The following is a 12,768-nucleotide window of genomic DNA, read 5'->3' as shown; positions in this document are numbered from 1 at the left end:
ATAGAAGAATAAAACAAAATAAAATAAGTAAAATAAATATGTTCTGGAGGTAGTCCAAAAGTGAGGTAGTGCAGGGTGGAGTATCGTGCAAGTAGGTGAGGTAAACAGTGCAAATGAACAGCAGGTGGATAATGACATGAGCAGAAATCAGTTCCTGTACTGAAGTAACTAAAGTGCTTGTTAGTCAGACCAAAGACCATGAATTTCTAATAATATCTCAAGAAATGCATGACTACATTATACAGACAAAAGTATTGGGACACCCCTCCTCATGGACCTGTTCCTCAGGGTTTGGGCTCGGCCCCTGACTTCCAGTGAAGGGAAATCTCAATGCTTCAGCACACCAAGACATTTTGGACAATGCTATGCTTCCAGCTTTGTTGAAGGTCCTGTTCTATTCACCATTACACAACATTAGCCACTTCACAACGTTTCCGTAGTGTAGTGGTTATCACGTTCGCCTCACACGCGAAAGGTCCCCGGTTCGAAACCGGGCGGAAACATTATTGGTATTATTTGTAGAGTTGTTTATCGTGGCTTGTCACCTGGTTTCTTTAATCGCTTAACATATTATTCCTCGTGTCTAAGAATCAACACCAGAAGCACCGCGCTGCACCAGAAGGTGACTCTTAGCGGTGTGAGTCAGTAACGTCACCACGCTGACATGTCAGACGATTTCACTGCGCATGTTGGCATTTCGTGTATATAACGTAGTCATGTGTATTCATTTCATGTATATATGACCTTCAGGACGCCAGCGTTTCGAGCGGTTTCCGTAGTGTAGTGGTTATCACGTTCGCCTAACACGCGAAAGGTCCCCGGTTCGAAACCGGGCGGAAACATCGTTTTGACTCGTATACAGATAGAATCCGCAACATTTTGGTACCTGTATGTGCTTACGCACACACTTCTGAAATTCACCGTGTGAGCGGTTTTATTGAGTTTCCGCAGTGTAGTGGTTATCACGTCCGCCTCACACGCGAGAGGTCCCCGGTTCGAAACCGGGCGGAAACAGGATTTGTTATTTCTATCAGCCTCACGCGTACAAAGTTCATCCGTGTGTCTCACTTAAAATTTGGAATGTTAGGAAAATATCAGCTGTCTGACGTGACGTCCAGGATTATACAGTTATGATGCTGGTGAGGGGGATTATTGTTACCACGAACATTACCAGCCTAAAGTAATGAAAGCATGAAGCAGACAGGGAAACTCAGGACCGCCCAGCCAACCCTTCTCCATGTCTTCTCTTACGTCCGCAGATACGGTTTAAATACAGAGTATCCACACCGTAACAAGAGGCTTGACTGTTAGCACACAGCAGTTACAATGAGCGGAAGAGGAAAGGGAGGAAAAGGACTCGGCAAAGGAGGCGCCAAGCGTCACCGCAAAGTCCTCCGCGATAACATCCAGGGAATCACCAAGCCCGCCATCCGCCGCTTGGCTCGTCGTGGTGGTGTGAAGCGTATTTCCGGTCTTATCTACGAGGAGACCCGCGGTGTGCTGAAGGTGTTCCTGGAGAACGTGATCCGGGATGCGGTCACCTACACCGAGCACGCCAAGAGGAAGACCGTCACCGCCATGGATGTGGTCTACGCCCTGAAGAGGCAGGGCCGCACTCTGTACGGCTTCGGCGGTTAAAGCAGACCCTGACCCGCGGACACTGAAACACAAAGGCTCTTTTAAGAGCCACACAAACGGCCTGAAGAGCTGATCCTCCACATGTAATGATCACATTTATCTGAAGGCCGCGGAGGTCCTGACCTTCCACTCAGAGCCCCCAAAACAACAACAACAACAACAACAACAACAGCTGGCCTGGACGAGTGGTGGGAGACAAGGAAGGAAGGAAGGAAGGGAGGGAGGGAGGGAGGGAGTGAGAGAGACGAAGAGGAGTGTGGGCTGCCGTTCGTAAAGCTGCTCATGCTGAAAATAACAGCAACATTTAGTCACATTTAGCTTCAAATCGTGTCTTTAAAAGTGGTGTGACTTTTTGAAAGTCATTTTTTAGTACATTTAACACAATATTTGTTAACTTTGAAATTAATTCTAAACCTAAATGTTTTGGGTGAAACTAAATATTTAGCTAATGGATGGATCAGTCAAAGTGCGCCCCCCTGTGACTGACTGTAGTGGCTACAGGTTATAAGTCCCACAAAAAGCGACACATTAATTATTTAATACATTTTCAAAGTTAACAAACATTGTGTTAAACGTGCTAAAAAATGACTTTCACACCACTTTTTAAAACACGATTTGAAGCTAAATGTGACAAAATGTTGCTGTTCCTTTCAGCCTGAGCAGCTTTACGAACGGCAGCCCACAGAGGAGGAGTGGATGAAGAGAAGCTCACAGACGCCCTGCAGTTGGGTGTTGAGACGTGTGAATAAACTGCTCACACATTCTTCTTATGGTCACTCAGCGAATCTACGGATATTTTGATTTATTTTTCAGGTTTCCAGTTCGTGACTCCACTTAAAAGGTGCGTCCTCAGCTTGACAGTTTCCATGGTGACACAAAATCCCCCCCAGCAGGTGAAAACAGACTTCAGGTGTTAAACTCCAACCTGACGTTTGCTTTAGCATCACCATCAGGCTAAACTTTATCATGAGCCCTGTTAGAAGTTTTCTCTAGCGCCACCATCAGGTCAAAGTCTCACCCCTGAACACAACACGAGCGTTCTTCTTGCTCCGTGGAGGATGAACCATTCTGGTGTCGATGACCTTCAATGGCCTCATGGATTCAAAGGTGTAAAACCGCCCACACTGTGCATAAATTAAAATGAAACATTAATAAAAAACTAAGACACACACACACTGACACACAAACCAGTCTCTCTGCCAGCCCGGCTCAGCTTAAAGATGTTTTCAGCTGTTGCTGCTGGTTGTATAAATGACTCTTTGTTCCCTGAGAGCTTTGGACTTCTCCTCCTTCCCCTCTTCCTCCCCTCTCACCTCCCCTCTCTCACCTCTCTATCTCACTTTTAACCTCCCCCCACCATATCCTCTCTGCCTCCACCCCAACCATCAGCCTACCTCACCCCTCCTCCTCCTTGTCTCCCTTCTGTCAAAATAAAATGTCTTCACTAAGTGGCCATTGGATTTCCCTTCAGTCCCTTCTGTCTCGGCGTCCTCAGTCCTCCATCTGGGTTGTGTTTTACGCCACATTTTTACCCATTTTGCGACGGGTAAAACTAAGTGTGAGCTTGTTTTGACCTTCAGTGACTTGACTGATTGTGAAAGTGTTGGATTGTTGCGATGCTTGTTGTTCTTCATTTGTTGAGATCACATCAGTGGGTTACATTTAATAAACTGAATAAAATAATATATATATAAAACATATATAATATATATATCTACCGTATTTTTCGCTCCAGAGTGTAAGTCTCACCAGCCAAAAAATGCATAATGAAGAAGAAAAAAACATATATAAGTCGCACTGGACTATAAGTCGCATTTTTGTGGGGAAATTTTATAAAATCAGAGACCAAGAACAGATATTTCATCTTGAACGGTAAATTATAGTAATAACAATAGGTTAGAGAACAACGGGCTGAATGGGTGTCTGGTATGTTAATGTAACACAATAACAGATATTCAGATAACTATAACATAAACAACATAAGTTTACCAAACCCTGTTCCTCTAGCTGTGGTCATCTAGCTTTTAGCCCACGATTAGCTTTTTTGGTTTTCTTCATTGCAGTTAGAGTATCCTCCGCTTTTCGCGAGTCCCTCACAAGTTTCTCGCTAACTACAAACTTTCTCTCAGCTGCTCGATTACCGTTTTCGGCTGCATATTTCACTACTTGCTGCTTGTAATCTGCAGGGTCTGATTTTCTTTTTGGGGCAGTTGTGTTCAGTCTTTCTCAGTTGTCTTTGTAAGTTTTAATTTTTCGGTGGTACAGGAGTAATGGGCGTAGCAGATACTGGCACACCAGCCTAGAGCGCCCCCTCGGGGCTGTCAGTGTGAACGTGTGAAATTGCCGTATATATTTTAATATATAAGTCGCACCAGAGTATAAGTCGCAGGACCAGCCAAACAATGACAAAAAGTGCGACTTATAGTCCGAAAAATACGGTACACATATATATATAGTATATATATATATATATATATATATATATATTAATATATATATATATATATATATATATATATATATATATATTATATATATAATGGCGGTGGTGTGTGTGTGGGGGGGGGGGGGGGGGGGGATTCTAGAACACATCAAAGTCATCAAAAACATTCCGCTTGCTTTGTGACGTCACACTGGGATTCTGGAATGTTGAAGCTATAAAACTGACCAGCTGCAGACAGTTTGATGCATTCGGGGTTTGATCTCATTGCAGACTACTGAGTGTTTAGAGCAGAGCATATCGAGCGTGTAGAAAAGCGTCATGTCTGGTGACAACACAGCGGAGACCGTCCAAGAGAAGGAAAGCAACTCTGGGGCCACTATGGACCAACCTCAGACTCCTGCCTCTGGATGTGAACCTGCAGCCGGAGCACAAAACCAGAAGCAGCTCCAGATGTTTGTCACTGTGCTGACGGTGAGAGTGTTGGACAAGTGCAACGCTGTCACGAACCGCAACCAGGGGAGGTGGGTCCCCCACATCAAGAGAATGGTGAACCAGACGATGGAGGGACTCGCCATCACTGAAGGCTTCTGCCTGGACATCAAGAGCACCAAGAAACTGTGCAAGGCCGTGGTGAAAGAGCTGCAGAAGAAGTTCTGCGGTAAGCGAATGCTGGAGACTCTGATGTTATTGGAGGATCCGGCGGTGGAAGCAGAGATCGTTCGCTGCTTACAAGCTCACATCAAAGACCTGTCTGCTCGTCTTGCAAAGAAAGCTGCAAACTCTGCAAAACAGTGGAAGATCATGCTCAACGTCATGGAGTTCTCTGTACGTTTCCTGGCCGCCTTGGGCTTGTTGCTGTTGCTTTCATTTCTGTAAACTGTTCACCTGGATTCATGCTTTTATTTTGAATGCGCACGGACTAAAGTACAAAAACAAAAACTACTACTACTAAACTACAAAAGCGCAAACGGAAAAGGCACCGCACGTTCAACTTTCCAGCGGCTGCTCTCTACCGCGCATGCTCGCCCGCCTTAGCCAGAAAACCAGCCAATGCTCTGTGAGCAACAGCACACTCGGATTTGCATGAGGCACATATAGAAGAGGCGTCCTTTGGACGGACCGGTATTGTTAGGTGAGTTCTCACTACAACGAAAATGCCCGCTGAACCCGGAAAGGCCCCCAAGAAGGGCTCTAAGAAAGCTGTGTCCAAAGCCGCCAAGACCGGCAGGAAGAAGAGGAGGCCCAGGAAGGAGAGCTACGCCATCTACGTGTACAAGGTCCTGAAACAGGTCCACCCCGACACCGGCATCTCCTCCAAGGCCATGAGCATCATGAACTCCTTCGTGAACGACATCTTTGAACGCATCGCCAGCGAGGCCTCCCGTCTGGCTCACTACAACAAGAGATCCACCATCACCTCCAGGGAGATCCAGACCGCCGTCCGCCTGCTGCTGCCCGGGGAGCTGGCCAAGCACGCCGTGTCCGAGGGCACCAAGGCCGTCACCAAGTACACCAGCTCCAAGTAAAGTGCTGACAGTCCCCACAAGTCCCAAAGGTCCTTTTCAGGACCACCCACTGACCCTGAAGAGCTCTGATCACAGACTTCCTGTGTGAGGACGTGAACTTAGTCAGGTTTACGATCTGATTGTTATTATTTTAATCACATGTACTTTAGACATATTTGTTGATGACTAAACATCATTAGCTTATGTGAGGGACGCTGATGTCCTCTAGTTTGCACAGCAGCAGGACTCTGGTGTACAGCAGACCACCTCAGAGTTATTTTCAGCTGATGTTTATTAATGTCCTCTTTATTTGTTCCATACGAATCACAAAGTGATCTGTCGAGACTCATAATGAACTGGAGCAGATCAGCACGTCCATCCACGTGTGCAGCTGATCAAAACTGCACTTCGACTGAGGGGGGCAGGACGTGAATGACAGGATGATCATAAAACGGATTTCGTTCACTGAACTGCCTTCCTGTCCGGGACGTTGTCACTTGAGCACAGCGGGAGGATTCAGTCACTGATGTCGGCGTCCAACGGTTTGGTTCCTGCCATGTCAAGTTACAGTAGGCCTTCTATAGACATTACAAACCTGAACACTGAGCAGGTCGGAAATACTCCATGATCCATTAAGTGATTAACGATTAGTTTACTAAAGTGAACATCACGGAGACCTGTTGTTCTGATTACGTTTCACTTCCGGGTCTGCCGGGCTTCTCGGTCTTCTTGGGCAGCTCGTTGAGCTCCTGGTCGCTGCGGACGGCCAGCTGCAGGTGACGGGGGGGCGGGGGGAGGTGGTCCAGTCTCGACAGACTGGACCCTCAGGTGTATGTCGGCCGACATACTGCTGCCGCCACACCAGCGGTGACTTTAATTACTCCCCCAGTGATCAAGTTATTGAATAGGAGAGCAGCACGTTTCACCTTCCTTTGGCTTCAAATTCACTGCGAATGTGGTGCAGGTTTTTAAGTTGAAGCATCTCACGTCAGTCACCTGTGGATGCTCCTCAGACTGTTTAAATGCCACACACAGACACGCCCGGTACGTTACTGCCATCCCGCGGCCGCGCTGAAATCACTCACTTTAACTATTGAGCTGTTTAAGCTGGTTGTGAAAGGATGGGCACGCTTCGGTCCACTCAAGAGCTGGGGTAAGTTACGGTTTCCTGTGTGTTCCTGAGCGTAGCATTTTCACCCCGCAAAAAGTAATCGGTTCGAGAACGATCGGATACGGCGTTTAATTGATTCTGCACAATTAATAAACATCAACCGTTATTTATCACGTAGCTTCCCGGTGCTTTTTGTACAGAAGTTGTGATTTCCGGTGCGTCCCTGAACGCGGCCCTCGCAGGGAGTTTACATGCTTGTTGCAGCGCTGCAGCCCCTCGTGAGGAGTTGCTCTGTCAAACTTTCCGAGCTCGTTCTTCAGCAGCCTCTGCAGCCCCGTGTGAGTCCGGTCCACGCGCAGGATTCCGGTAAGCGTTCATCTTCACCCGTCTTCACCAAACGATTAGTTAAACCTGACTGACCGATTTAGTTCTGTGCGCATGCCCCGCCAGCTTAGCGTTAGCTCTCTCTTGAGACGCTAATGCTAACACGATGGCGGTCGGTTTGGCGGCTGTTGGAGCGTCGTCGTCAGGTCAGGGCGTTAGAAGGCAACACTGTCACCTGGTAAACGTTCCGCCGTTTCACACACCGCCCCGAGAGCCTCATAATAACGGGAGATAAGTTGTGTTTGTATGTAGCGGCCATTTTGGTGCGTCCACGTCCCACTGGTAAAAACGATCCACGAACTTAATACTTAATACCAATTAAGTTTCAGGTGCAGAACATGTTGCCAACAAGTACACGTGTCAGAAAGCGTTTAACTGAAAATTAAATAGGAATAGTGAATGAATAAGAGTAAAATTGTAGACAAAAGGTGAAATGAAATCATGCCAAAGGTTGTATCTGTTTTCTGACAGTGTTAAAATCAGAAGAGGAGATTATTCCAGTGTAGTTTCCTACAGCTTAATTTTAATCCGTGGATGTAATGGGAGCAGAACGGATTTAATCACAAAATGAGTCGGTTTTATGTCCTAATATCACAGCAGCACCGCAGCGTGTTGTTGTTCTGTGAAACAACAGACAATAAGCTGCTTTTCCTCTCAGATCTTCACCCACTGACAGATACTCACTCGTTACTTTATGCTCATCTGAATATTTCTCTTCATATTTCAGGAATTTGTTGAGCATAAAGTAGTAAGAAATACTCAAATACTTTGAGAAATACTCGTATTACAAGTCCTGTGTTATGTAGTCATCTAACACCACTGGAAGAGGTTTATTTCAGTCGTTTTCACAACTAATTAAAAAATGTTCAGCTAAGTCATTTCCTGTGTGTTGATTTATTTTCAGTCCTAAGCTCTGTGTGCTGCTCCTTTAACTGCAGGCGTCACTGTTCACACATCAGCTGACTGACATCTAGTGGTGAAGGCTGTGAACTGCATCACCTTAACTCAGCAGCTTTGACAGCGTCACATTCATTTGGAAATGCTCAGTACTGTCGGAGTACTGATCGCAGTGTGTGTGTCGCAGCACCACATTACTGACCAATCAGATGCTTATTGATTTAAACCATGATTTTGCCACGTATGGACTGTGCTGCCTCGGGGCCAACAACGTTGTGTACAGACAAAACATTTAATATTTGTTTATCTTGTTAAATGTGTAGAAGTGTTTCCATAGTCCTCCATGTTGTTACGATAATTACTGATAATTCAGATTTTTGTTTTTCATCTCTTAATGTCACGATGACCGGCAGGTTTGATAGAATCCCTGTCCAAAACTTAGGTGTGGTTAAACTAATAGTCCAATTTTCCCATTTTCTTCATAGCTACAATCACAGCATGAAAATGTGATACACACATAAAATGAGGGCTCAGAAATCCAGCTTCAGTATTTAAAGGTTTTAGAATTATAACTTGTACTGCTCTGTCAGCTGACTGTAACTCAAACGCCACGTTGTGTCTTTATTCGCAGTCTGATGACGTCCACAGCTGCTGTTAAAGACTGGAAGGCGATTCTGAGTCCTTTTGGATCCAGTTCCTGAGACTCTTCAGGGCACAAAGAGTCTGCAGACTCAGCTGATCCTCACAGATTTGGAGTTTGGATGTCAACATGGATGATATTGGCGACTACATCTGGCAGCGACGCATCCACCACGGGGTTCGGTATCAGAAGAGCACAGTCCCGTTCCCGGAGTCAGTTGGAATCGGGTTGGAGTTCAACGCAGCACTGGAAAGGAAGCAGAAGCTGGATCAGCATCTGCTAACAAACGGTGTGATGCTAGAGCTTTGTGACTTTGCCAAAACAGTAACCAAGTCCGAGACGTATTTCTTATTTGAAATGCTGGAGTTCAACTTTGACCTTGGTGTGGACGTGGACAATGACCTGCAGTACTATGAATATGCAAAACGAGTTCACAATAAAATAAAGCTGCTGAAGGACCAGATCAAGTTGAAACCTCATCGATGGAAAGAAACGTTTCCACTGCCAGACCACAACGCTATGCTGGGGCTCACTGGCTCAGAGCAGGCAGGACGGTACTACCCCAGAAGGAACAAATCGGTGGACAGTTCAGTCCTCACGGATGGCAGCAAGAGCAGCCAGTCTTCAGAAAATCAGAAGATGGAGGGTAACGGAGCTGCGGGGAGTTCATGCTTTATAAAGAGACATCAAGGAAGCAGACTGCCGAGCGATGCTTACCCCTTCTGTAAAGAGCTTGGTGTGACCCCGACTGTCCGTCTGGATGACACACCCAGACGGAAACTGGACCCACACCTGGTAACGAACGGCGTGATGATGGAACTGCTTCACTTCTCCAGAGTGCTTTGTGGAACGCACACTTCGATAGTTCACGACTTAGTGAAGCAAAACTTCGGTCTTGAGTTGGATAAGTTGCAGTTCCGTCTGCACATGTCCAAGCTTATGGAGCAGAAGTATGGCTGCCTAACAGCAGAGGACAGGGCCGCTTTCCGAAAGGAGCCTTTTAGAGTCCAGACCAAGAAACGGCAGCAGAATCGTAAAAAGAGAAGAAAGTCTGACGCATATGACCAAGAGGCGGAAAGACTAACGGTGGCCGGTAAGAGAAGGGGGACGCAGAGCGACAGGGACGACGATGTGAAAGAAGTCTGGCAGGATGGCGAGCTGTCCTACATGTGTCCTGTTGACTTTGAGACAGACGTGCAGTCGGGTGCGGACGGCAAACCGGATGAAGTGACGCTTGAAAGCTGTCTGTCAGCAGAAACAAAGTCTGCAGCGTCTCTGGATGTAAAGCAGGAAGAAGAGGACGTTTTTGTCTCCCCAGTGCGGACTAATGGCCACAGCGCCGGGTTTTTGAGGCTTCATCCGAGGAACTCGATTCTGAAAGCCGTCTCCGATCTGTTTTCTGAAGATAAAAGTGAGAATGTAAACGTACAAACGCAGAAACAAAAGCTGTGGGTGAGACGTTCCACTCGCTCAAAACAAATCCTCAAGTCCAGCAGAGTGAACGACAAGTTTGCCCACTGCAGAGAGGTTGGCTTGGACTTCAACGTTGGTTCAGGAAACAAACAGAATGTAGATCTTCAACTTCTCACCAACTTCGTCTTGTGGGAGGTTTATAAATTTTCAAATGCAATGACAAGGAGTTCTAGCAGTTTCTTACTTGAGATTCTGGACAACAACTTTAACCTTAACCTCCAGGATGAGCTGCATCAGCGCAATTTTATAGTTTACATCATAACAAAAGAGAAGATTCTTCAGAATCACCCTGATAGACATAACATGGAGTTTCTCCACAGTAAGTTTGGGTTCCCTGAAATTTACAACGCAGGTGATGTGACCAGTGAGTTTCGACCTGGACGGGACGCTGAGACAGAGCAGACGGACTGGGATTCACCCGCCTCAACCACAAGCCAGCAGCCTGATGCAGAGCCACACCCATTCTGTAAGGAGTTAGGTCTCAACCTTTGGTCTGCGGAACGACGTCCAGTGAGCCAGAAGCTCGATTTGACTGTCCTCACCAAAGGTTCTGTGCTCGAAATTGTCAGCTTTGTCAGAGAGCTTTGCGGCGCGGTTCGTGAGACCGTTAATGACATCCTTGAACACAATTTTGATCTCAACCTTCAAGGAGGTCGGACGGAGGCGGCAGAGGTGATCCAGAGATGGTACGCAACACAAAAAAGCCTCATGAAAAGACAGAATCCATCACCAAGGATCAACAGGTGGTTAAACATGGTTGTCCCACTGACGGGTCACTCGCCCTGTCCACAACCACAAACCGCTGAGCGGCTTAAGCTTCGGGACACGGGACACTTAAAGCTTGAAAGGCAAATGGGGGCTTTTAATGGGAGTGTGCAACAGGTCAACAACTATCACATCTGTGAAGAAATAGGACTGGTCCTCGATGTCGGCTCCAAGTCGGAAGCCAAAGCAAAACTCGATCTGCGAGTGCTGACGAGAGGCGTCCTCTGTGAGGTGCATCAGTATGTAGAGCAGAACTGTACGCAATATGTTCCCGCTCTGTACAAGATTCTGGAGTACAACTTCGATCTGAGTTCCCAGAACCATCGCAAGGTGGAGTTTGCCTGGTCCATTGCATCCCAGGTAATAGCCATGGCGGGAAAAACCCGCAGAAAGGGGGATTATCTGAGCAGTGTGTTTGAGTTGCCCTTCGAGTTCTCGGAGTCGTCACAAGTCGCCTGCAAAGAGGAGCCAGAGGATTTCGGTGAGGCGGACCCAAACGATAACTCGGACGTCCTGTTTGTGCGAGAACTGAAGCCCGTGGACATCGAAGTCGAGGTTGAATAGATTCCTGTTTCCATTGCATAGACTCAGTGTTAGTGTTAGACTCAGATTGTTAAAAGTAACTTCAAAGTTACACCTGAGTAAAGCTACCGCTAACGATTATTCTCAGTATTGATTAAATTGCCGATCATGTTCACAGTTCTTTTATTAAGCCTTTAGTTTGTAGAACGTCATGAAAACAGTGCAAAGTGCTCCTCTCAGTTTCTCTTCGTTTGCTGTCACGAACGACAAAGAATCAAATCCTGACGTTTAAGCAGCCGGAAGCAGCAGGTGTTTGGCAGTAGAGGTTCATCAGATGTCGAATCGTTGGTGACTGATCGGCTCCTCGCAGCTTTATCTTCAGACATTCGACACGTGAACACGTCGTGCCTCAAGCTGCTCGTCGAGGTCAAAGGTCGATGTTTGTGTTGTGTGAACAGACGGACAGTCAGCCATTTTGTGCCTGATAACTTTGTGTTTTCAATCTAAATGAACATGTGAAGGAAAGTTTACTTTGTTTTTACTGACTTTTCTTTCTGCTAGAAATTAAAGTGTCTTTAATTTTGGTTGAGATTTTCTTTGCCTTATTTCAGCTGGCTGTCAGGACACAGCAGGGGAGCGTTTCAGTCCAGAGTCAGTCTAATGCAGTACAGACTCAGTTCTCAGTCTGTGTTGATGTAATGTGTGGTGCCAAATATTATTCAGACCTGCAGAAATGACTTGAGACTTGACCAGTTCCTTTCCAGAATCAGACAGACGCTGTGCATTGAAACGGCGATTTAACGAAGGCAGTTCACACGATTCACCTCGGACGATAAACGTGAATGAGATTCTAATCGGTGACCACATTTCATCGGTCTTCATTGGTTTTTGAATGGATCAGTGCATGATTCTTATCATTTCCTTCCCATCGTGCTCTCTGTCTGTCTGTGTGTCAGTGAAGAACCTGAGCGTCCACTAGATGGAGCCACAGACCACCTGCTGCCCTCAGAGGACAGACTGGAGGTCAGTTCTGATGGTTGAAACACGTTCATGTTGCCCTTTTGGTTTGTACAGGAAACAAGATGCTGAGCACACGATGTGACCTTTGACCTCTGAGCGAATCTGCAAGCCTGCGAGGTGAGTTCAGACCACATGACTGTGATAAGAAGTGCAACACGAGCAAAGTCGGTGTTACAGAATCTCCTCTGCCGGGCCTCATGCCGTTTATCTTCATCAGTTCTCAGACTGATCCACGCTGGTCCAGACCCTCAGCTCGCTGTCAGGCCATCCGCGTTGACCCTCGCGATCCCGCCATGTTCTTCCCACAGCAGGAAGTCTGCGGGAAGGCACACGACCCGCTGAGCGCAGACATTAAAGCTCTGCAGAACGA

General features: G+C 46.7%; 3 protein-coding genes and 3 non-coding genes across 6 annotated transcripts; all 6 read left to right on the top strand.

Annotated features, from left to right (window-relative positions):
* Positions 1 to 430: 430 nt before the first annotated feature.
* Positions 431 to 503, top strand: trnav-cac. The gene has a single exon. It is a non-coding gene; the product is annotated as a tRNA-Val (tRNA).
* A 266-nt stretch (positions 504 to 769) lies between these two features.
* On the top strand, positions 770 to 842 carry trnav-aac. The gene has a single exon. It is a non-coding gene; the product is annotated as a tRNA-Val (tRNA).
* Positions 843 to 941: 99 nt separating this feature from the next.
* trnav-cac lies at positions 942 to 1,014 on the top strand. Its single transcript has one exon. It is a non-coding gene; the product is annotated as a tRNA-Val (tRNA).
* Positions 1,015 to 1,283: 269 nt separating this feature from the next.
* LOC124070496 (histone H4) lies at positions 1,284 to 1,691 on the top strand. The gene has a single exon (XM_046410444.1). It carries the CDS (start codon positions 1,327 to 1,329, stop codon positions 1,636 to 1,638), a length of 312 nt encoding a protein of 103 aa, XP_046266400.1. The 5' UTR covers positions 1,284 to 1,326; the 3' UTR covers positions 1,639 to 1,691.
* A 3,502-nt stretch (positions 1,692 to 5,193) lies between these two features.
* On the top strand, positions 5,194 to 5,653 carry LOC124071245 (histone H2B type 1-F/J/L-like). The gene has a single exon (XM_046411752.1). It carries the CDS (start codon positions 5,236 to 5,238, stop codon positions 5,605 to 5,607), a length of 372 nt encoding a protein of 123 aa, XP_046267708.1. The 5' UTR covers positions 5,194 to 5,235; the 3' UTR covers positions 5,608 to 5,653.
* A 1,150-nt stretch (positions 5,654 to 6,803) lies between these two features.
* On the top strand, positions 6,804 to 11,962 carry LOC124071012. Its single transcript, XM_046411434.1, has 2 exons — positions 6,804 to 7,063; positions 8,610 to 11,962. The coding sequence occupies exon 2, from the start codon at positions 8,748 to 8,750 to the stop codon at positions 11,418 to 11,420; it is 2,673 nt and encodes an 890-aa protein (XP_046267390.1). The 5' UTR covers positions 6,804 to 7,063; positions 8,610 to 8,747; the 3' UTR covers positions 11,421 to 11,962.
* Positions 11,963 to 12,768: the final 806 nt, after the last annotated feature.

The sequence above is a fragment of the Scatophagus argus genome, chromosome 14, assembly GCF_020382885.2.
Source record: "Scatophagus argus isolate fScaArg1 chromosome 14, fScaArg1.pri, whole genome shotgun sequence".
NCBI classification, from domain to species: domain Eukaryota; kingdom Metazoa; phylum Chordata; class Actinopteri; family Scatophagidae; genus Scatophagus; species Scatophagus argus.
This window is presented reverse-complemented; position numbering and strand designations above follow the sequence as displayed.

Bases quoted from the DNA above. Each gene is read 5' to 3' on its own strand.
- LOC124070496 (XM_046410444.1), top strand. From the start codon at position 1,327: ATGAGCGGAAGAGGAAAGGGAGGAAAAGGACTCGGCAAAGGAGGCGCC.
- LOC124071012 (XM_046411434.1), top strand. From the start codon at position 8,748: ATGGATGATATTGGCGACTACATCTGGCAGCGACGCATCCACCACGGG.
- LOC124071245 (XM_046411752.1), top strand. From the start codon at position 5,236: ATGCCCGCTGAACCCGGAAAGGCCCCCAAGAAGGGCTCTAAGAAAGCT.